Here is a 24,219-nt window from a genome sequence, read left to right as displayed (position 1 = left end):
ATAGACTCTTTTATTGTTTATAAACCTGGTACCTTTCCATACGTTACCTCCAAAGCATTTTCCATAAAAGAGTTAGCATTAGCCTCCAGACGCCACAAACTATGTAAAACTAGGGCTGTTTTGGCGACTGACAACCACTCGACCACACGTGAGTAACACCAGAGCCCCCGAGAAAATATGTAACATTAAGCTGCACCTTAAAGCACTGAAAATATAGTGGCCCTCAATAGTTTGACGGTAAAATATTAGTTTTATTTTATCACCACAAATCCTGCATTAGAGAAACTGGAGCTGGAAGTTCGATATTGGCCAGTATTACTTGTTGCCAAATGTAATAACCATTTGTCTGCTGACGTCCAAATGAATGTTTTTATTTTGCTGCCTCATTAAAATGAAGGGGATAGAATGTTAATATCAGTACCAGACTTTGTGTGCTCAAATTGTAAACACATCATTCCTGGACGGGTCAATATGACCCTCACAATGTCACTTCTCCAGTGAGTTGATTGTTCCATATTTTCACAGATATGGTCAAAAACTGCTCTATGAAAGTCTAACCCTGCGATATTTGAGCAAATAAAAGAGATGATGTAATTAAATGTTGTTTAGTTCAAATCAAATAAAAAAGCACAGAAAGGTACTGCGGTCCAAAGAAAGAAAAAAATGCCCAAACGTAATGCTTGCTTTCTTTTATTTTTGAAATTTATTGATAGAACAAAAGACAGAAGAGGAAACATTTACATATTAATATTCTTAGCCACGTTTTAAGATACGTATCGAACTGTGAGAAAACGGTATCAGTGCATCCCTAAATGCGCAGGATTTCTCAAACACAACTCCATGTATTTAATGGATTCGAAACCACTATAAAAGGTGAAACATAAAGTGTAAAAAAAACAGCATAACTTTGGACATTTAAAGAACATATATTATGGTAAAATGACTTTTTTTAAGCTTGTAACCATGTTATACTGTTGTACCCTCATCAAAAACATACCTGGAGTTGTATTTTTTCTTCTTTCACGCTTGTTTCATTCATCTATTAAAGTCATATTCTCTGAGGCAGGGGTGTCAAACTCAATTTCACAGAGGGCCACATCAGCAAAATGGTTCGTCTCAAATTTGCAAAGATATAAAAAATATGTCTGTGTAACTGCGTAACTCCTGATAAACTGACATTTTAAGACAGTCATACGTTTAAATTTACCTTGTCGTGGGCCGCATTTGGCCCCCGGGCCTTGAGTTTGACACATGTGCTCTGAGGTCTCAAAATGCTCAGTTCACATTTTGCCCGTTTAGTTGTGTCATAGATAAAACTCCAGGCTTTTCTTACACTGTTTTTAAACTCATAACAAAAACGCATGGCTGTATTAGCATAGCATAGCATTCACTGCGTTAAGGAGATTTGATTTGTTTTTTTTTCCCTGTTCATTCCCGTTGCTGTTGTAGAATAAATTAGCAGCCCGAGATTTTAAGAAAGGAGCCATGGAGTTTATTTACCATCAATACGGGACCCAGCACCTGGAGACATGAACCCTCAAGACGCTGTAATGGCGTTGTCCATTTTAGTCTAGTACAGTCCAGCCTCTTACATAATCATAGGTATTACGCCTCTGATTACGTAAGACGAGATGACAAGGACTGAGCTAGCAGTAAGTGCCCTAGATACAGCACCTAAGTCGAATTTCTCTCACAGTTCCCTCCTCTGAAAACTTTATACTTTCACTAAAAAGCTCTTAACAATGAAGGAAAACTAAACTGGAAATTAAAAACAACTGAAGCATACTCAGACCTTTACATTTATTTTTATTTTTTTATTTATTTAACCTTTATTTAACCAGGAAGGTCCCATTGAGATTAAAAACCTCTTTTTCAAGGGAGTCCTGGCCAAGAGGCAGCACATTTCAAAACAAGTACATACAAACAAACAATGTTAAAATTGCATAGATCATGAAAAACAGTTGCACATTATTGAGGCAGTCTGTAAGGCTTTGAGTTTAGTTTTAAAAACATTTAAGGACAAGTTCAGTCAATTTCTAGTCTTTCTGCAACAAGTTCCAAGTAAAAGGTGCAGAGTGAACAAAGGCTTTCTTCGCCAGCTCTGTGCGGGCAAAAGGAACAGACAGCAACAACGGATCATTTGATCGCAAAGAGTAAGAGCCACTATTTTTCTTTGTGATCAAAGTACAAATATAAGGAGGCAGCAATCCAAGTATAGCTTTGTAAATAAAAATGTACCAATGCCCCTGCCTTCTAGTGGCCAGAGAAGGCCATTCTACTCTTAAGTACAAGTCACAGTGATGGGTCATAGATCTACAGTTGGTAATAAACCTCAGGGAAGCATGATACATTATGTCCAACATTAGAAGACATGAAGAAGAAGCATTCATATACAGAATGTCACCATAATCTAGCACAGATAAAAAGGTTGCAGTGACAAGACGCCTTTTTACTGCAAAAGAAAAGCACTGTTTATTACGGAAGAAAAGAGAGACATTTAACATATAGCATAAGTTGGCAGGAACTCAATTCAAACATGACGACTAACAGTAGGTAGGTAAAAGCGATGGATTTGAATGATCTCTGATAAACGGTTGAAAACCATGTGTCATCATGAACATCTTCAAGGGCCATGGAAAACTGCGATGCCCTGAGCTGGAGGTGTTTTTGGGATTATTCTGCCTGCACACCACAAGCTTTCTAACAGTTTCCATTTTGTCTCCTTTAATTCTTCACAATAAGCTTCAAACACAGTGACTCATAATGTAATATTCTAATTTACCTCACATCAAAATGAAACCTTTTTATAACAGAACGACTTCCTATTATTTCCCCAAATAAAATTACATTTCAGTTCATCTTAACCCAATCACTCCAGTCCCAAGAGCAATTAAATAAAGTGTCCAAAACGAATCAGATTACAGACGTTTTGACGTATACACATGCCTGCTAAATGATTAGATAAAGAAAATGTAAATACTGAAATAGTAATAATAAAGTGAGCAAATATATTTAAGTGACGCATGTTTTATAAACTCTTTCACAAACAGATTAACAGATAAGACAAAAAACAAAACTACATCTGTGCAGCAGACGTAAGACGAGACAAAGTCAGACTTTGTTTTCCCAAAATATTCTTCAAAATATTCCTTTTACTCTTTTATATTACCATTATAATCTATTTAATTCATAACTTCAAGCCTCTTCCTCACACTGTCTATCCTGTTGTAAATTGTGTCCCTCACGGAATCCTGCAATGTTTATTTTTTGTTTTTGTGAGACCATTTTGATGTTACCGTCACTAGAATGTTGGCTAATGATGTTAATGTTGTATTTAAAATTATATTCTACGTCACCAGATGCTTGACTGTGACTTCATAATTATTTTCAGACATTAAACTATTGAATCAGAATCAGAAGACTTTTATTGGCATCGTCAGTGAACACAGCTCACAAACTAGAAACTTACTTCGGTGATAAAGTGCAACGTAAAAACACACTGAATAAATGCAATAAGGCACATGTGTCAAACTCAAGGCCCAGGGGCCAAATGCGGCCCGCCACGTCATTTAATGTGGTCATTTTAAAATAAGTCTATACTGCTTTAATGTGTGCACTGACAATTCAATTCATTTATTTTTGTAACGCCCAAAATCACAACAACAGTTGTCTCGAAGGGCGTTCATATTTTGGTTGATGGGGGAAACCGGAGTACCCGGAGGAAACCCATCCAGGCACGGGGAGAAACATGAAAAACTCCACACAGAAAGGCCTGGGCGACCCAGGGATCGAACCAAACCACCTTGCTGTGAGGCATGAGTGTTGCCACTCAGCCACCGTGCTGCCTACACACAAAAACAAAACAACAGGAAAAATCAGACAAAACAAGAAAAGTCGGCCAGGCGAGGAAGAGGAAGACCAGGCGAGGACTAGGAGAGGGTCCAGCTGTCATCGGGGCATCTGAAAGTGTTACACTCCACAGGGGGAGTGGGACAGGGGACAACATGTGAATAGCATTGCTGATGAGAAAATAGGACAAAGTAGAGGATAGTGCTCAGGTTGCCATACTTCCCCCAGCTAGTTATCTCCTACTGCAGCCTATCTTATCCCGGGTTTTAATGTCCCTAATCATCTACAGTGTATTTTCTTTATGTATCCGTGCTTCGCTTTGTGCGTCGGAAAACCTAGCTGTCCAAAAGCCTCGTAGACCTCAAAGTCCCAAGTTTATTTACCAAAAGTACAGAACCCAGCGCCTGGAGACATTGTGAAAGTGTTGTCCATTCCAGTCTAGTACAGTCCAGTCTGGCTGTGCTTCCATTGTAGGGAGTATTATACCTCTGATTAGGTAGGCTACGATAACAAAGACTGAGCTGGCAGCACCGAAATGGCCTTTTTCTATACGGACAGCAGAGGGCGCTTCAACACCTCAATTCGAAAGTGTGGTTTTGCAAATGTAAGTGTTATTTTATTTTATTATGACCAAACGCGTGCAAATTAAAAAGTCCACTAGAATGCATAATGTTTGTTAATAAATAATTCACTCAGTTGACCATTTTACAGGCAGTTTTCCACCCGGTTTCAAAGTCTATTCAAATTCCAGAGCTCATTTCTCCTGCCGACCCTGACATGTGGGATAGTCCATTGCTTTCCCTCCTTCTTGCGGCACATTTTTTGCTGCTAATTGGCCTTGGAATCTAATTTAAATGTAAATTGAAACTGACATCAGTCCCATCGATCATGCCGTCTGTATAGTGTCAAATGTTATCTGGGCAAATGAATATAATAGTCAGTATGTTTGTCCCGTGTGCTGCAGACATGTCCCTCGTCATTACATGGCTGCTGGGCGTTTTGGTCCGGTCATATAAATAAATAAATAAATGCAATAGTGACGCAATGATATGATCAGATTTAACTTTATTAGACATACAAATTGAAATTGTAATGAAAATATGATGAGACATGGAAGGAATGCAATGTTTGTGTGTGTTATAGACCCTGTTTCGATGTATTTGCGCAGTATTTGTCTTACCCCAGTACAGATATATTTGATAAGTAGCTCTTGTGTCCGCTGTGTATTTTGTGCATCAAAACTCATCATGGTAAATAATTAGGATGCTCAGGATGCGTGCGGTAACTGAGGAATAACTTCCACTGCAAACGGTTTAAAGTTTAAGTAAAAGTCAGGTACTGTGTCTTTAAATACTACAAATACTAGATAGTAATTTTATAATCTGGTATCACTGACATTGTTTACCACTAATTAATTTGATCAGTATTATTTTCCTCCATGTCTCCATCGAAACAGGTGACGCCATTATAAGCAAGTTACACGTCGTGTTTGTGGAGAGCCGGGCCCGCTCACTGTAAAAGTGTTTTTCAAGATAGTTAGCAAGTTTAGTTAGCAATGCAAGTTAATTAAAATGTTCTTAGTTTTTCTTAGTTTTCTTCTTCCCACTCCTTTTTGAGCTTACATAAGGATTAATTTGTGATATGTGCTTTAAGTGTAACTGACACATGTGCTTGAAATAAATAAATAATAAAATAAAAGTTAAAAAAAATAAATACAAAAATAAAATAAAATAGTTATTGATTAAATCTTAACAAAGATAACTCTAACATAACTTTAACTGACACGTGCTTGAAATACATAAATAAATAATAAAATAAAAGTAAAAAATAAATAAATACAAAAATAAAATAAAATAGTTATTGATTAAATCTTAACAAAGATAACTAACATAACTTTAACTGATACATGTGCTTGAAATACATAAATAAATAATAAAATAAAAGTACAAAATAAATAATAAATAAATACAAAAATAAAATAAAATACAATAAAATAAAATAGTTATTGATTAAATCTTAACAAAGATAACTTTAAACGGCACAATCCAACAAATACATCACAACTTGAGACTTGAGTTTACAAATTAAAAGCAAAATTCAATATCCCATCAAGATAAAATACTGTATAACTGCATTTGTTTGATCAGCAAATGGTAAAAAGGCACAAGAATATGCAGCTCGTATGCTTTTTATTTGTAAATATTTAATACAGTTTCTATTATTTATTAATTTAAAGCAGACGTATTATGCAAAATTGACTTTTCAGAGCTTTCAACCATGCTATAGTTGTTTGCCCTTCTCATTTACTCTCTTAAATGGTTTGTGGATGTTTGAGCAATGTTTAATCGCTTATTTTTAGGACACTATATTGCCGATTAACCCCTGTTTTCAGCACCACCGGTATACGCCCACTGCTCTGTACCTACTTTCAGTGGCATAATAAGGATTTTTTTTGGTACGACTGAAATAAATCCACTACTTACTATCTTGACCTACAGCTATCCATCATCTGCTCTTTGTTATAATGACATTTTCAGTGACAGCTCCCACTGGGCTCCACAATTTTCCAACACAGAAGTCAGCGGTTTCTTTTATTAAGTCGTTTTGGATGAATATTGTGATTTGTGTGCTAAATATAACTAAATATAACTACATAGCAAACACAAGCACAATACGTCTTCTTAAAATATCCAAGACTCCAAATTTCAAGTAAATCCACCACAGAATAACCATTACTTCCTTCTATAACACTCAGCTTTTTTTTAGACATTGTTTTTTTTTTTAAATGTCAACTAGGCCGTACTGACTTTTTCAATTATTTTTTTACCCTTGGAACCTTTTGTGACCCATAATTTCCTCAGAAGTTGCATAATCATTGTATCTAAAATTGTCTTTTTTTAAATAACAGATTGTTAGAGAAAAGGCCATGTCAGACTAAATGTTGTCATTTCAAAATCCACTTATTTGTTTTAAAACGCTTACATAATTGGAAAAATTATTATCGGTTGAAGTTTGACAAACTGTGTGTTGTCAATTATATTTTGTTGGAAGCAGCGAGTCGGGCTTGTGAAATACTGAGTGCAGGGTTATAAAAATTGCAGATGGAGCAACAGGCTTTGAAGGCATCATTAAACTACAATTTTGCCAATGTTCCATATCAGACTTGAATTTGTCTTTCTTTTGAAACCGGATCAGTTGGAGCTGTGTTACTGTGGGACTGTCTGAGCACTAGACTCCCGCCAGCGCCTCTTTGTAATGATATCATAATTCTTCTGTGTCTCAGTGCTCACATGGTTCACTGCTTCTCTTATTGGACCATTGTGAAAAGTTCAGCACAATTGTGTTCCTGGCATTTACACTGAGAGGCAGATACAATACATTAGAATGATGAAAGCTGAGTTTTCATTGAAAGATGCTTGGTGATGAAAGTCCTGAAATGTTTTCACCGGGCAGGTTGCAAGTTCATCTTTTATTATACTGTATATTGTGTTTGTGGGTTACCCACAAACCCACAAACACTTTAAGGCAAAAATTGGTAAGGACAAAACCCCGATCCATAAACAAAGTAATGTAGTCTACTCCATTCAGTGTAGTGAACAGTGCAGTGAGTGTTACATTGGAGAAACTAAACGGCTACTCCATAAGAGGATGTACCAACACCGGCGTCCATCTTAAAGACACTAACCACTCCTTTGAAGATAGTGAAGTTCAGATCTTAGCCAGAGAAAATAAATGGTTTGAGAGAGGAGTTAAAGAAGCTATTTTTGTTAGGAAAGAGAATCCTTCCTTAAACAGGAATGGAGCCTGAGACATAATCTCTCCCCATCTACAACTCCATCCTCAGACCCAGAACAATGAGAACAATAGCAAGGTCGTTAAGGGCTGAATAGGGGAGTCTCATCTGAAACTGGAAACAAAAGCTGTTTACAGTTTCAGTGTGGTTAGCCCCTCCCCTCAGATAGATTTAAGGCAGTGTCCACCAGCATTCTGACCAGAACTGAAGAAGCGGCTTGGACAAGCAGCGAAACGTCTTCACTCCTACAAGATTTGTCCAGTTGACAGATTTAACTTTGTCGTTTGCTGTCTTTATTTTTAATCAAACTAGACACAGTTAGCTTTCCAAAATCTAGCATAACAAAGAATTACCAGTGTATATATCTCACTAAGTGTTGGTCACCGCTAACTCTAGTTTAGCCTAGCCTAGCTTCTTACATCAACCTCCCTCATACATTTTCTGACCCACTTATAACTTGTTGTCATTAAACAGCTGCAATCCCTCTTCTAAATGTCAAAGTCTAGCCATTAAAAAACAAAAAAACTTTTCATTATTCTTCACTCGTATACCGGTGTCTCTCCTATTTGACTTTTAAAATCTCCCTCCAGGTGACGTACGGCTCTTTCGACTACACGTCTTTGCTCTACCTGACCGACTACGGCAGCGATTTCACCGGAGGCAGGTTCATTTTCATGGATCAAGACGGCAACCGCACAGTGGAGCCGCGGGCAGGTACTTACGCCTCATAACAAACACACACATAATCCCAGCTAAACCCCCGCTAAATCTGCGCGTAGTCTGGATAAGCCTATTAAAAACACTTAAAGATGTGAGATATAAACGCTTTGCAGGAGGTGAGCAGCTGCGCCGTGGTAAAGTTAATTCCCGTAAGTGCGTAAGGAAGGAATACACTTGAGTTAGCCGTTCAGAGAGCTATTATCTTATATAACAGACACACAGAACTGTTAAAGTGATAGTATGTAACTTTCTAGAGGTGGAATGTCACCTGCATGATTCACGAAAATGGAAATACTTACATTTTATGCCATATTGTTGAAGATTATAACCAAAGGACCAACATTTCCTTTTGCGTAACTATTTCATTTTACATTTTTTGCAGTGGTCCAGTTATTCCTCACTTACCTTATCCATTCTGAGCATCCTAATTATTCACAGTGATGAGTTTATACGCACTTTTTTATCATTTTCAGAGGCCAGAGCAATGTATTTGAGCTGCGGTAAGGCAAATATTCCTCCAGCATAGTTGCATACAGCCCGTTTACCAAATGTAGCAGCAGGGACATTTCCAAGTCTGGTACTTTAATAGTTTTATTATCCGTTTTCAGTGCTCCAGGGGCTAAATGTATTTTCTGTAGAGCTCCTCCAGCTGTTTCACTTGGTGCGCTCACAGGGAAAGTGACTGCAGGGATTTGCACTTAGGCTAGGAAAAATGTAGTGAATTTTAAAAGGTAGACATGTTTTTTTTTAATTAATCTTCTGCGTTTGGTTTTTAATGTGAATCTTGTCCTTCAGAGCAGAAAAGGTTGGGTGAGATTGAAGAAAATTGCTTGCTACTTGTTTTGTTGAAGGAGTTTTGATGAAATTTTACAAATAAATCATGTATTTTTTTTACATTAGGTGGTTTGACTGTCCTCTAGTGTTCAAAATTTTTCACTGAGGGTCACATGAAACGCAGACAATGGGCTATAGACTGCTGGTCAATACAGGGAATACTGCATTTGTAACAGTTTAGACTGATCCACCAGACATTTATTCATGCACAAATCCTCAAAATCACACGCTAAATGTATTATTATTATTATTTATCAAGGTAGATTTTAAAAAAAAAGTCCTGCTTATGATAAAATGGGCAAAATTACTTGAAAAAACAGAAATTGGACTGAGAACCATTTGCCCCCTGAGCCATAATCTGGACGTGGCTCCTTTAGCTCTTTATAAACTGTAATGCACTAATTCAGAAGGTCTAATTTTCTTCTTGGAATAACCTTTCATTTCCCAGTATATGCTTGACGTTTAGTAGAACTGCAGTAATTGTTTTTTCCGGACACAATTTAAAAATATATATAAATGACTTGATTCAATTAGGCAGCCACTTAGAGTTTTCATTAAATTAGACTTATTTTCTAGTGTTATACGGTGTAGAGGTTGACCACAGCATTACAGTGCAATGTAAAAGTAAAAGTAAAGAAGTAAAATCTCCCACAAGTGTCCATTCACGTTCATTAAATGATCTCTCTGACGGGAATATTCTCATAACAGCCATTTTGCTAATTCTCTTACATTCATTTTTTATTGTAATTATGAGCTGTCAATCACATGTCAACATTTTCTCTCCTATGATTTGCTAGAAGTTAAATAGAGTTTAATATTAGCAAGGTCAGAGTGACATTTCGTTGCATTTTTTTATACAAAGGGATATCAGTCTCATCCCCAATCTCTCCGTCCCACCTCAAGCCAGTCTCAAACACGACCGTCCAATTAGATTTGTTTTATTTCACATTGGTCACCCATTACTTTGAACAAAATGACATTTCTCTCACTTCAGATTAACACTTTAGTTCTTCGCTTATTGATTCAGTTCCTATAGTTTTTCCTCGTGAGCAGCAACATCTGTTTTGATATGACTGAACCACGTGTGTCCCCGATTGGCTAATCCACCTGTCAATCACGGCCATCTGAATTTATCTTTGGAAAGTATTGGAGAAGTGTGTACTCTAGATCCCCTGCAAAGTCTCTTCACCTTTATCAGACTTATCTAATCATCTATCTGTTAGTAATAATCCAAATAACCATGCTGCTAATTCTCTTTTTCAAAATTATCTGCTTATTTGCTCTTTTTATAAAACTTTAGTGGAACCATTTTGAATTATTCGCCTTTTGGAACAACCATTTTGTATTGTCAATCATGTCATCCTTCTCTCTCCTACGATTTCCTGACAGTTGAATGGTGTTTTTCTTCTTGACATTGTGTAATTGCCTAATCCCCCACAAATTGACCGTGTGGAAAATCCAAGTTCCAATAACAAGATGCAACCAAAATCTTCATTGTGATCATGTTGAATCGTGCTTAATTTGAATCAGATGTGGTACTTTTCGCTCCGACTTGTCTCAGTTAATCAATTTTTTGCTATTTCTTTTTTAAGATTTATTAACATTTTTGGCGAGCGAAGATCTTCAGAGTTCAAATCGTTGTTGCCTTGCTGTTTCCGTGCACAGTGGAGATTTTGTATTGTTAAAGTGAAACGCTCTTAGCCGGACTTCTTTATGAATAGCATGTTTTTAATAGCTGCAGATGACACAGAAGAATGAATATAAAAGAGATTCTGGTTTGGAAAAAGGGAACCATCTTGCAGCACTTAGTTCATGTTTAAAACTTTAACCTGTATCTATTATTTTTTGGGCTATTGGATGTTTTTTTAGGACAATTCTACTTTTTGAGGATATATTTATTTATATTTTTTCAGTCTACCATCTGGAGTTGGTACGATACTAATATTTCAAATTTACAAAAGCTTATTTTTAACCGACCAGTGTTATTATTTCCAATTAAAGAACATTTATTTGGAAATAATATTGAAAGACTGAAATGCACCTCTTTGTTATCAGCCAAATATCGGAAATTGGTATTCGCTCAAAAAATCATATCAGCCCATTCTTAAAGTGAAGCAGATTAGTGTCATTGGTTGATTTATTAGTTATTTATTTATTGATTAGATGTGCGATTCATGTTTGAAAAAAAACTGCAGGAGCGTTCACATTTGAGAGAAGACTGAAATCTGAAGGAACACACGAACAGTTTGTGAAGGCCCATGCTACAGGTACGACGTTTTTCTATATAAAAACTGATATTTTGTTCTTTGCAGAGGACATTCTGTTTGATAATTGCATTAAAAGTTTCTTTAAACGAGACATTTTACGTAGAATTGAGCTTTTAACCATAGTATTACTGTGTTCCCTCACCATAAGCCCAATTCAAGCATGTTTGTGTAATCCTCTACTGCAGGGGTGTCAAACACATTTTCACCGAGGGCCACATCAGCAAAATGGCATCCCTCAAAAGGCCAGATGTAAAATAAATCTAACTACTTTTTTAACTTGTTTTTAACTTATTTATTACTCATTCAAGATACAAATATTGCAGATGCATTTGCCTAGATGTAAAAATATGGCTGTGTAACTGTGTGTCACTTGCTAAAATGACATTTTAAGACCATCATACTTTTTAATTTAGCCTGTTGAGGGCCACATAAAATGATGTGGAGGGCTACATTTGGCCCGCGGGCCTTGAGTTTGACATATGTGCTCTACTGAGTACTCTGAAAATTTTAGTTTCCACCCTTTTCTCTGTGCTTGCATTGTAATTATTCCAAAAAAATCTAACTCTGGCTCATTCATGTAGGGTTAAAAAATGTCACGTAGCCATTTTCCAACTATAAAAAACACGTAAATCAAGATTAGATTAGTATTGAACTTAATATTACCATGTGGTCTTATGCTAGTTCTGAAATATGCCAAGACTATTAACTATTCACGTCCAAATTTGTCCTATTTTTGAGCTTAACTTGTTCAAATAAGCATATAATTATGATACCTGTCGCCAAGGACAATCTGCTCAATTAGACTTATAGGTCAGAGAAGGGACACTGGCGTCTACAGCAGTGAAGGATTGCACTGGTCTCGCCCGCCTGAGCATGACTGAGGCCATGCATTAAACATTAAGCGCCTCCGCTCTATCAGTGACATATTTTGACTGGCTAATATTATGCTCAGGTCTCAGATGAGTGCTTGTTGATGATTTGGGTCTCATTATAACTCCGACGTGACAATCAGGAGAGCTGGGAGTGCTCGGAGTCGAAAGCAGGAGGCTTGTCTGAAGCAGATACGGAGGGATGGATTAAAACGGGAGATGGAGAACCGCCTGTGGCCTGGTGAGAAATCCTCCAGGTACTGATGAGCTGATGAGGTGAGACGGTCAAATGGAGACTGACCATCTGATAAGCGACGGTCAGATATGACAACTGTTTGGGATTGGCAGAGATGACCACGTGCGTTGGAAGAGGAGATACTGCAGATTGACATTTAAGCGGATGATGTTTTCGCCCCCACACTGACGTTTGACCCACGAGGGAGCTGGTTAACCTCGACTGAGCAGCTGTGAGAAGAGCCTCACGCAAACAGTAACAGCGGTAAAGTTTATAGCAGTAATACATATCAGAAATACTGTGACAGCGTCCAGTTTAGAGCTCATATGAGAGCAGATGTCTTTACTGTAGAGGGCTGTGGTGTCCGGCAAAAAAACTCCCAACGGAAAGAATCCAGAGCACTGCTGCGTCTCTGCCAACACCACTGGACTGGACTGTGCAGTTTGAGCTCTTCTTTCTACTTTGAATTATTCTGAATACTAGTGGCTGCATCGTGAGCAGTCTGAGCATGGGGACAGAATGAGTGACCACATAGACCTTGAGTCTCAGACATTGTCAGGACTTCTGCTGACGTGTGCAGTTTTACAACAGCTCCTGAGAGGTGATCACGTATTAAAAGTGTCCATTTGTGTCATCTCAGCACCGTTGATGGATAGTGGATGGTTGTCCCTCCGCTCCTTCCTGCTAAAGTCCATCATCAGCTCCTGTGTTTCGCTGACTTTCTGCTGATATGACCCAAAGAAGGTGAAATTAAGAGGCTGCTGAGCTCACCTGCTCCATCTTTGTCATTGTCGTTTGCAGATGCCAAAGGTGTAAAAAAAAAAAAAAAGGATGAATTAAAACACTGATCATTTGTTTTTCCAAGCGTAAATTCAGTTCTAAATGAAATCCATTCAATTCAGGGTTCACTTTATGATTGAACGATTCACAAAGGCAAATGCAGGTCAGGTTTATCGGTGATTAAACGTCATTTAAGACAAAAGAACCATCATTTGTCCCACAGTGGCGAAATTCCAGTGTTGCCCAAGTCATTTTACCCTTGTTTGCTATTCACTACACCCACACAATTTCAATAACTTCTCCCGTTTTCAGACCTCTGCGTATAGTTCTATCTGTGATGAACCGGGCCCCCCGAGAGACCAGTGATTCACCTGCGCTAATGCCTCCTGAGTGTGGGAGCGATCGATCGAGTCACGTCAGCAACCTCCCCGTGGTTTGAAAACACAGCCCAGTGCATGCAAACGTATATATCGAACAAAGGAGGTGACTCATGCATGCTAAAGCGCTCACGTAATCATCCTGCCTGCCTCTGTGAAGTTAAACTCATTATAGATGTGACTGAGACTAAGGAAAAGAGACAAGCGGCTTCATTTAAGAAACTATGGGGCAAGAATAGTGTCATATATAGATTGTTTTGAGCCGATACTGACAACAAATATGTGTCTTGCTGTTGTGGTCGATGACCGATATTTACTGATACTGATTTTGCATTGTGAATATAGGATCTGTGTGTTAAAAGTCATATATTGACTCTTGTGAGCTTCATTCACACATATCTACAGCTACAAAACTAATATTTCGATAGCATATTCTTTTTTTTTTTCCTTGTAAAATGTGCTCATTTCCAGGAATAAGGAGAATTTATTTTGTACTCAGTTTTTTCATCACCTCCACAGCTCTTTGAAATGTCAGACTTCGCTGTTTTTATTACCAAAAGAAAGTTATTTAAAAGTACACAAAACAGTGCTATTTTGTGCTAGACAAAAAGAGAAAAAGAAATTGAAAATCAGTGCGGTTGTTTGGACTTGGGTGTTGGCTGGTATTGTTGAAATGGAGATTTATTTTACTAGATTATCACTGTGAATCTTTTATTTCATTGATAAAATAGGGTTACATTTCCTCTATTAGCTTAGATCATTAAATATTATTGAAGTCCTATTACCTTTTATTCCTATTTTCACAAAGGATTTAGTCATATTTCAGCCAATAGACAGAACACTTTTTTTTAATTAAAAGTTGTGTTCTTTTTAAACTGGACGATAACCAATTTTACACTGCGACGTATTGCTGAAGTAATTATAGACGATAAACGATAATATTGATATTACGGCCTCCTCCTACACGCCTGCTCTCTCTCCACGGACCTCTTAGGTGTGCTCCTCCCCTTTAAAAAGTCCCGCCCCCTGCCACTCCCTGCCGCCGGATCTCGTTTCTGGACTGAACCCTGAAACTTTGCGAGTGAGACTGACAAACTTTGTGTTTAACTTATACCTTAATTTTGTACTCGCAGGAGCCTCCTTTCGTTTCGTGTAACTTTAAAATTTACGGTCATTATCATTGTACCTTCATTTATCACCACACTAATTAAAAAAAGCTACTTATTATTATTTCGTGTTGCTTCCTTTCTCCCTAGGAAACGGTTATTACAATTGAAAACCAAACAGTAAAGCAGAATTATCCCCGAAAAGTAATCTAAATAAATAAATGCCAGAATGCAGCAGTTAACCAGTTAGTTCACACATGCCCAAACTGTGGCCCGGTGGCGAAATGCGGCCCTTAGACCAATTTTTCTTGGCCCTCAAGCTTCCAGGTGAATCGGCCCATATTACTTTGAACGGTACTTTTTACTGTACATTTCTGAAAATCTACTTCAACAAGCCCATATCAAATATTTAATGCATCCCACTGAGGATGTGAGCGTGAATAAAGGTCTAGTGGGTCAGTCTAACTTGTAATAAAAATGCAGATTTGAAGTATTCACTGTGTTCACGATCTGTCTATGGCCCTCAATCGGCCCTCAGCTTTGTTTGTGTTTTTATATATGGCCCTTAATGAGAAAAGTTTGGACACCCCTGAGTTAGTTTATAGCAACAATGAGTCACACAAGATCATAATCCAACCTTTTACTGTTCAAATTGCGTCATAATACAGAAAAATAACCAAAAATGTCCATTTTCTACAAAGAAAAAGTACACACGATAAATATTGACTCCCAAAAACGGTATCGATATAGTAACAGGACTATTGACACAACATTTTACGTTCAGGCAACACAAAAGTACCAGTTATTTCTAAAATGGATGTTCTTTGTGCCGTTTTTTGCTGTGACACAACCTCAAAAAAAATGTACCAAAATTACGTTACGATTACGTTTTCCGAGATGTAAACATGTTTTTTTTCGTCTGTCAGCTCTGTACTTTCCACGCCTCTTTGACTGTAAACACAAACTTTCACAAAACGCAGCTGCTTCTCAAATGCGTCTTCATGCATAGTGTAGAGTGAAAGACGCTGTACGTGATTTCGTGATTTTTTTTTTAGAGTCTTAAAAACAGGAAAAACTGAACAAATTTGCAGAACTAGTGGTAAAAAAGTTATTCCTCATTTACCTTATGCATCCTGAGCATCGTAGTTATTCACCATGATGAATTTATAAGCTGTTTTCACAACTTTCAGAGACTGGTGAGGATTTTTGTCATGACGGTAAAGCTAACAACAACTAGCATGCTAACAACGTACAAAAAAACACTTTATAATTCGATGCAGACAGTACACAGTGGACTTATTTTGACCTCGAGAGCTGATTATACAATATTTCTGTACCGGGCAACAAAAGTTTGCTCAAATAGTTGGAAAAAATTGTGCTTTCGGCAAGTTTGGAGACTACACTTTTGGAGACTACACTTTTCAAACAAGTTTTATCTCCGACGGCTAGCTGCAGAACGCCTCATACTGTTTTTTTAGATTCGCTGAAAGTAACTATCTGTGCCAATATGTGTAAAAATATGTGGAATTGACTGTAACGTTTTATGATTTATTATGCGTAACGCTAATTAATTTGACCCAAGAGGCTAAGTACAAAAGTAAAAAAAATAATAATAATCTAAAATATGTTTTTGTCATAGACTTAACCAACAGTTTGCTTAAGAAAAACTTTTTTTTTTACGTTTCTGGTGGGTCATATGCCATCTGCTTGTTTCCATAGTGATTTTAATGTTACACTGTACAACATTATTCAATTTAGAGCTGGGCAATGCAACAGATAGTTTGATTAATTCATGTTTTTAATAATTACCCATATGAAAAATTGTGAAATTGTTGATTGAGATGCAGAACAGTTCGGCCTGTAAAGAGAGAAGCTACAAAATCGTACTGACAATGACGTTTCCTCTGGGTGATGTTTTTAGAAACTGTCCTCTGTCCTCTCAGCCTCTAAAAACCCACCTCTTCTCTTTGGCATTTGGTTCTAGCTTGGCAGTACATCTTGGCATTTTATTGTTTTATCGTGGTTGTTTTATTGTGCCTGTGCGTCTGTTTTTGTTGACTTTCGAGTGAAGCATTTTAAACAGCTTAAGTTGTATTTTAAATGTGCTGTATAAATAAAATTGAATAAAAACTACATTTAATAATCGGCAAAATAAATAATAGGATAAGAGATAAGTATTGTCGTATTGTCCAGCTCTAGTTCAATTACAGACGTTTTTTCATTCTTACTCTGAGTGGGGGCTCGCCTCTCCTGGCCTGGCGTTTAATACCATACTGCGGAACATTCCAGGCAAAACTTTAACATCTCTATGGACAGAAGCAGGTCCTGTACTTGATTTTTTTCCCATGTATTTGAGCAAAATTCGTCTTGTCTCAGTACAGATATATCTTATAAGCAGCTGTTCAGGTCAAAATATGCTCCACTGCAGGCTGCTTTTTGTCCGATAATCAGGAAGTGCTCATTATCATGCTAATTGTTGTTTGTAGTTGTCCGCTCTGGTCTCTGAAAGTTGTGAAAAGCGCGTGAATAATTGGGATGTTCTAAATGCATAAGATAAGTGAGTAATAACTGAACTATTTCAATTAAACTTTTCTGTTTTTCATGTTTTTAAGACATTAAAGTTGGTATAAATTTTCAACTCCAAAAAATACAAACTTTACTGTTGATGTTGTTGTTCCCTTTTTTCACTCGAGGCCCATCTTGTTCCCGCAAAGTGATTTTTATAAAGGACGTTCTATTCATTTTTTTTGACAAATGATACGTCTGCATGTGCCAAGTTAAAGCTGATGTGGGAGAAGTGTCCTATTTTACACAACATTAACCTGATCTGTGAGTTATTGGTTGGCCTCATGCATAGACAAATGTTCCTCAGTGTGGCTTTAAACTGATTTAGCCTTCATTTCAATCACAGGTGTTTTCTTATGCCGGTAAATAAACGTACGTACTTGTTTAGATACGGCTATTCTGTGAAACATTCCAGGCAAAGCAATAACATCCCCATGGAGATGAGCAGGTGACGTACCAGAAAAGTTACATGGTGCAGCTTTAAAGTCAATATATTATGATAAATTGACGGAGGGGGGTAGCACTCAGTTACATTTACTTGAGCAACTTTTTTTTTAAAGAAATTGTACGTTTCAGAGTACTTTTCTAGCAGCATACTTTTACTCCTACTTAATAATACGTAATATTTTTTATGGAAGAAACAGTATTCTTAACGCTTCTAAGTAAATCTAAAGTTTTAGTTGTCGTTCCCACTCCGAGTACATCTACAAGTGACAAAAACTTTACGTTGACATTAGTTTTTGTAATTTTTGTGTCGTTTTTTGAAAATACCAGATTTTGGCCATTATTTATTTATCATTTATTTATTTTACTTAAACTTAAAATTTTAAATCAGTTGTTGCATCCTGGCAGTTATTCTTTAAATGACTCTTACTTAAATAGTAGTAGTAGTAGTAGTAGTAATTTCTTGAACCACTACTTTGTACTTAATACTTGAGTAATATTATTTTGAACTAACATTACTCATACTCTGCAAATGTACTTTACTGCACTTCTCTGTATTCATTCTCTTGTAGTTTACTTTCATATCAGTCTGATCTCTTTTAGTAATCCACACAAACACAAAATACAGCGCAATAATTCAATTTTTTTTATTGATATGCACAAAATGAGGTAATCCTGGAAAGTTCCTGGACAGATAGAAAATGGGATTTTTACAGGAAGTACAAACATGAATAAAAAAATCATTTCCTCCTTTCCTTTGTACATCCAACTTTTAAATACCCCCCCGCCTCCCTGTACCTAATAAAGTGGCCAGTGAACAAGTAAACATACAGTGGACACGACTCGTAGTTTCAGATAATAAATACGCAGATTTTCATGTACAGAAGAAAAATCCACCAATATTGAACCTGATTATTTATACTGTTGCCATCGGTTACTCTGTTTTTTTGTTTTTGTTTTTTTTTTCAGTTCAGAAAGACACTTATGGTAACTCACCAAACGTAAATACAAACACAAACAACGTTGGTGTGTAAAAGTATGACATTATTATATTAGGATTAAAAAAATAAATTTAAAAAATCAATTATTTTTGTCTGTTCTTTATATTTTAAAGGTCCACTGCATAACCTTTCGATTGCTGGGTAAACTACCTGCTTGTCCCCATGGAGATATGTTACTACTTTGCCTAAAATGTCCCACGGTATAGATTTAAACCTCTATTTCTCCATGGAGATAAACGGGTGGCCAAGTTGGAGATCTTTAGAAAGGCGAGCAGTAGGAATGACATTGTAGAATGTAGATAGATACGTGGAACCTTTCAAACAAAGCAATAAAATCTCCATGGAGACCTGCACCTTTTACTAGCAAAAAATCATTAAAAACAGGTCGAATAACTCTGGGAATGAAAATCTTCATGCAAATGTGACGGTTGCAGATGCTACACAGAAGTTCAGGCAAAGACGAAAATGGAAAAATAATCAGAAGGAAAAAAAAGCTGCATTTTAGATTTTTAGTTAAAACCAAACTTTCGAAGCTTCTCCATCGAGATCCATAATTGTGCTAAAGTAAGACTGGCGTTAACAAAATATTCCTCAAGTGAAAGTGTCCAAAAACTGCAGTTACTCAAGTAAATCACCTCTGTGTTAAAGTAGAGGAACCACAGACGTTTGAAAAGTCTCCAGCTCTACGCACGAGTGAGTAATCCTGAATCATTTGGTGAATTTAAGCATCTATATTTTTTAAAACAATCAAAGTGGAAATGTTCGTAACGCAGGCAAAACTGAATCTCACGTCGAGTTTCTTCCATGTATATTTGACCTTTTCAGCTCGAATAAAACCTCTTTCACCATTTTACACAGCTACGTTCTATTTTTATACTCAACCTTTTTACTTCATTCACAAAATACATACGACACAAAAAGTGCATCAAGTCCATTTGGTCTCATCGTGCTCGCTCTTTCTTTCTTTCTTTCGTTCCTCAGGTCGGTTATCCTTCTTCTCATCCGGCTCAGAAAACCTGCACCGCGTGGAGAGGGTCACCTGGGGCACCCGCTACGCCATCACGGTCTCCTTCACCTGTGACCCCGCCCACTCCATCATCGACCCCTCGCTGCCCGCCCCGTGAGGCACCCGAGGGCGACGCGCCGTCCTCCAGCTACCGTACACCGACCCTGGAACAGACACAGATAAATCGATGAGGATGTGATTAAGAAGAATGGACCCTCTTTTTTGCAGAGGGATTTTTTTATTCCCTTTTTTCCATTTATTGATGATTTTTACAATTCTGATTCATAAACTGTATTATGTGGCACTGTGTTTATGTTCAGAGTGTTTCAGCTGTATGTTGGTTAGAATAATTTATATTGGTGACAAAACCGTTTTTTCCGATACAGTGGTCCCTCATTTATCGCGGGCCAAAAATAACTCGTTATAGGCTAAATCAGCTAAGTATCAGCTTTATTTTTTACAATTATTACATGTTTTGCAGTTGTAAAACCCCTCATCACACACTTTATACTTTTCTCACACATGCATTAACATTTTCTCACATTTCTTTCTCGTTTAAACACTCTCAAAGTTCAAACCTTCGTATTTTATATCCCTCTTCCTCGATGATCAGTTTAAATTTGTTGTCCACGTGTCTCTGCTCCAGCAATATCTGCAGATTTTCGTGCAGAGAAACACTTTTATGTCCAAAGCGTTTCTGAAATTTGTCGGTGCAGAACGTTTCATCGACATTGTGGGTTTTGTCAAGGAGAAAACTCGCAAACATACAGCACTTCAGAGTCACACTGATCCAACATTTATGTAAAAAGGTGAACCGTGATATAGCGAGGGACCACTGTATACTAAATCAACTAGAGATGCACCAACCCATCTTTCGCAATTCCGATGCCAAATATTGACACTTGGACTTTCTTTTCTGCCATAACCAAAAAATCAACCTACTGAAGTTACTTTCCTTAAAAATTTGTGACAATATGTTCATCAAAACATCCTAACATATTAAAATGTGTTACAGCTACTGCCTGTAAGTTTATTTGTTTTCTGTTTTTTTCACCAGTAGATGGCAGATGTGAAACTTGTTCCCCTCTTTCCCCTCACCTGGCCTTTGGCCGTGTCTCAATTTGCCAAAATGGCCTTAGAATCACCATTGGAAGTGTGCGTCGAAGGGCAGTTACGAAATTTCCGGCGCGACAAGGGCTGTCCCAATTCAATGCACCCTACTGAATGCGCCCGACAACCCTGCCCCTCCCTTTCCACCGTTTCCATGGAGATCGAACGTAACCGGAGCGTGCATCCGTGCACACTTCACGCACTTCTATATCCCATCATGCACCGCAACTACACAAAAAAAGAGAAGAAAATGGAGTCCGCTGCGCAATACACATTCAAATGTTCGTACTGGTTTACCTCATTTACAACAGTGCGACATGAAACTGTTAAATCTGAATAAAGATAAGTACAGGCCGTGTGTTTGATGATTAAAAAGGAGGAGAGTTACATGGAATAAAGGAATGTGCAGTTATTGCTAGACAATAAGAGACATTATTATCATTAGAAATTATTACTGCAATAAGAATAATGTACGAATGTTCGTTTCTATTGTAAGCGTCAAAGACAAAGAGACTGAAACGTAAAGTCAGAAGGGTTTAATGATCCACACAGGTAATGTGAACAATGAAGCAACGGACTCTGAGGAAAGGACAGAAGAGAGTCCTGAGACGTGCACAAAATCTTCATGAGTTCCGGTACATTCCATAGGTCTGCACTCCCTCGTGGGCACGTGTCATTTACCTTGGAGTTAGTAAATCAAGATACTAGCTTGATGTAGCGCTGCACTGCTAGAAAATACCTTATAATAATCAGATGAAAAGAACTCGTACGGCATAGAAGGGAAACAGTGCCCTCTACTGTTATTAAAGTGGTGTAGCCACTGGCCAAAATACTGAACTATTAAACTGCAATATCCCACATTATGTACAACTAATCAGTGTTCTCTGGTTTATAGACTATGAATGTAAAAATTATATTGTTACCTCTCTGTTATTACGTTTTCACAAGGTATATTTTGTTTAAGTTAGGAAGTAGCTACAAATGAGTAAAAAATCACCTTAAACGTTATATTTGCCTCTTTGATATTCAATAAAAAAAAAAAAAAGAAACAGCTGTGACAACTTGACTTTTCTTCTATTAAATAATAAATAATTAAAAATAACGTACGCTCAAAGACAACGGTGGATGTGCGGGCCGTGGTTTAGGCCTGTCCCACTTCAGCAAGATGGCGGCTACACTGAGGAGGGCACATTCTCGTCCGGAACCTTCAAACTACACTTTGAAGAGTACTTCGAAGGGACCCTTCAAAAGGTGCATTTGGCGAATTGAGACACGGCCTTTGTTTGTTCAGACCGGTGCTCTCTGGTCTTCTTCTCTCAGACCAAAGCTGGCACACGATCTAGACAGCCTCTAGTGGTGATATGTGAGAATACAACTGGGTCGGCTAGTCTAATTACAGCTTTATCACCATAATAAAGCTACTAAGTTTATTTGTGCACCCAATACAGCAGCTGTACTTCAACAAGACAGTGTAAAATAAATCCAGTGACTAAATTCCCACGGTTCAGAGCTAACATAAAGTATGACAGGTCAATAATTTTAAGTTTCAAGTTGATAAAAAATGGATTTGTGTTCTCAAAATGGCTAATTCGAGTTTGTATAAGTACTGTAAGATAAGGAAATCGATACCTGATCCGCTAAATTTTCAATCAAATATCAATACTACTGGTAAAATCAAACACAAACTAAACTATCGTAACTTTTTCCTCCTCTCCTGTTTACGCCAAGAACCTGAAACCATTTTTTTGCAACTTAGAAAAACACTATGCAGCTTTGTTTTGTATTGTCAAATGTGTCAAAACTCCATTTCAAAGGTTCGCTACATGGAGATGTTATTAATTTGCCTGGAATGTTCCACAGTATGGCATTTAACATTCCTGTCTTCATGGAATTAATCAAGATGATGCCACCAGGACATGTTGCAGGTCTAATCTGTGGAGCGGCGACCCTGCTCATGGCTGTTTTTATTTTTTCAGCAATAAAAACAGACTTTCTGAAATTAACGGTGGACATGCAAGTGTAATACAAAATTTTACATTCCAGGCAAATAAAAAAACAAAACAAACAAGGGATCAGGGTATTTGCCAACTTCATTAACATAGTAATTAAGTTATAAAAATGTTTGCCAAATTTGTATTATTTTAAATTGAAGTTTGAGTTTGATGCTACAAAATAAATAAAATAAAAAAACCATGAGGAATTAATAGAAATGGCTGTTGTTATTGTTTTTAAATCTGTAAATAATTGATAAAGGAAAAATGAGCGACCAACTTTCTACTTCCATCATTAGAGAATCTGTTTGTGCGTTTTGTGTACAGTACTTTGATCATTTCCTTGCAATTTACTCTTTTACGCTTTAAAAATCTCAAGAAATCACTCCAAAATTGTAATCAAACTGTAATATTGAAAACGTGAGATGGTATTTTCACAGCAACAGAACTTCAAAATCCGTTTAATAAAATAATACAAAGTGGCAAAGCAGTATATAATTTTATACTGTTCTCGCGGTCGGCTTGGTTTGTTGGGATAGGACCTGTGGTAAATATTTGTCATGGTTTTACATCAGTTAAGTGGTAATTTGTGGGGAAAAAGTTAAGAAGAAAAAGCAAAAATCCAGGAAGTAGCGCTGAGTTCTAAAAATGAATCAGAATGAAATTTCCATCTAAAATGCAGAAGCAATTTACACAGAAGGAAGGTATTTTTCTGACAGATGAAACCTTCCTTTCAAAATTAGTGTGCGTCAGTAGCTCAGTTGATAGAACGTTTGTCCACTGATCTGAAGGTTGGCGGTACAATTCCGTCTCCCATAGTTGAATACTATTGTTGTATCCTTGGGCAAGACACTTAACCCACCTTGCCCCCAGTGTCTGCGTACACTGGTGTATGAATATGTGTGAAAGGTCCTCAAAGATGCAAAAAAAACTATATACAAATGTAACCATAACTATTAAGTTGTTGTCATCTATATTTATTTTTTTATATACATTTTTGGACTTTTTTAACATTATGGTTGCCAGATATGTAGTACAAAATTCTGGGCCCTGTGTACAAATGTTCCTGGTGGGCCAGCACTACATGTTGTCTAATGAAAAACACAAATTACAGCCTTTGTTAGGGGCCCCTCCTCGCACTGGGCCCTGAGGAAACGATACTGTAATCGCCCGGATAGCAACTTTAGTGGTTTGACGAGGAACAGAGCAGAGCTGAGACAATTTGACCAGTGCATTTATTTTCTGACATCAAAAATACTTGAAGAAGACCAG

The 24,219-nt window shown here is 37.3% G+C and overlaps 1 protein-coding gene across 1 annotated transcript in view; it reads left to right on the top strand.

Moving 5' to 3' along the window:
* The window catches only part of uts2r2 (urotensin-2 receptor 2), a 54,840-nt gene extending 32,856 nt beyond the window's left edge, over positions 1–21,984 (top strand). Inside the window, exons 8-9 of the mRNA XM_033985332.2 lie at positions 8,233–8,356; positions 19,822–21,984. Coding sequence (XP_033841223.1) covers positions 8,233–8,356; positions 19,822–19,964 — 267 coding nt within the window. The 3' untranslated portion in view covers positions 19,965–21,984. The remainder of the gene's footprint in view (positions 1–8,232; positions 8,357–19,821) is intronic.
* Positions 21,985–24,219: the final 2,235 nt, after the last annotated feature.

The sequence above is a fragment of the Periophthalmus magnuspinnatus genome, chromosome 19 (genome assembly GCF_009829125.3).
Source record: "Periophthalmus magnuspinnatus isolate fPerMag1 chromosome 19, fPerMag1.2.pri, whole genome shotgun sequence".
NCBI lineage: Eukaryota > Metazoa > Chordata > Actinopteri > Gobiiformes > Gobiidae > Periophthalmus > Periophthalmus magnuspinnatus.
This window is presented reverse-complemented; position numbering and strand designations above follow the sequence as displayed.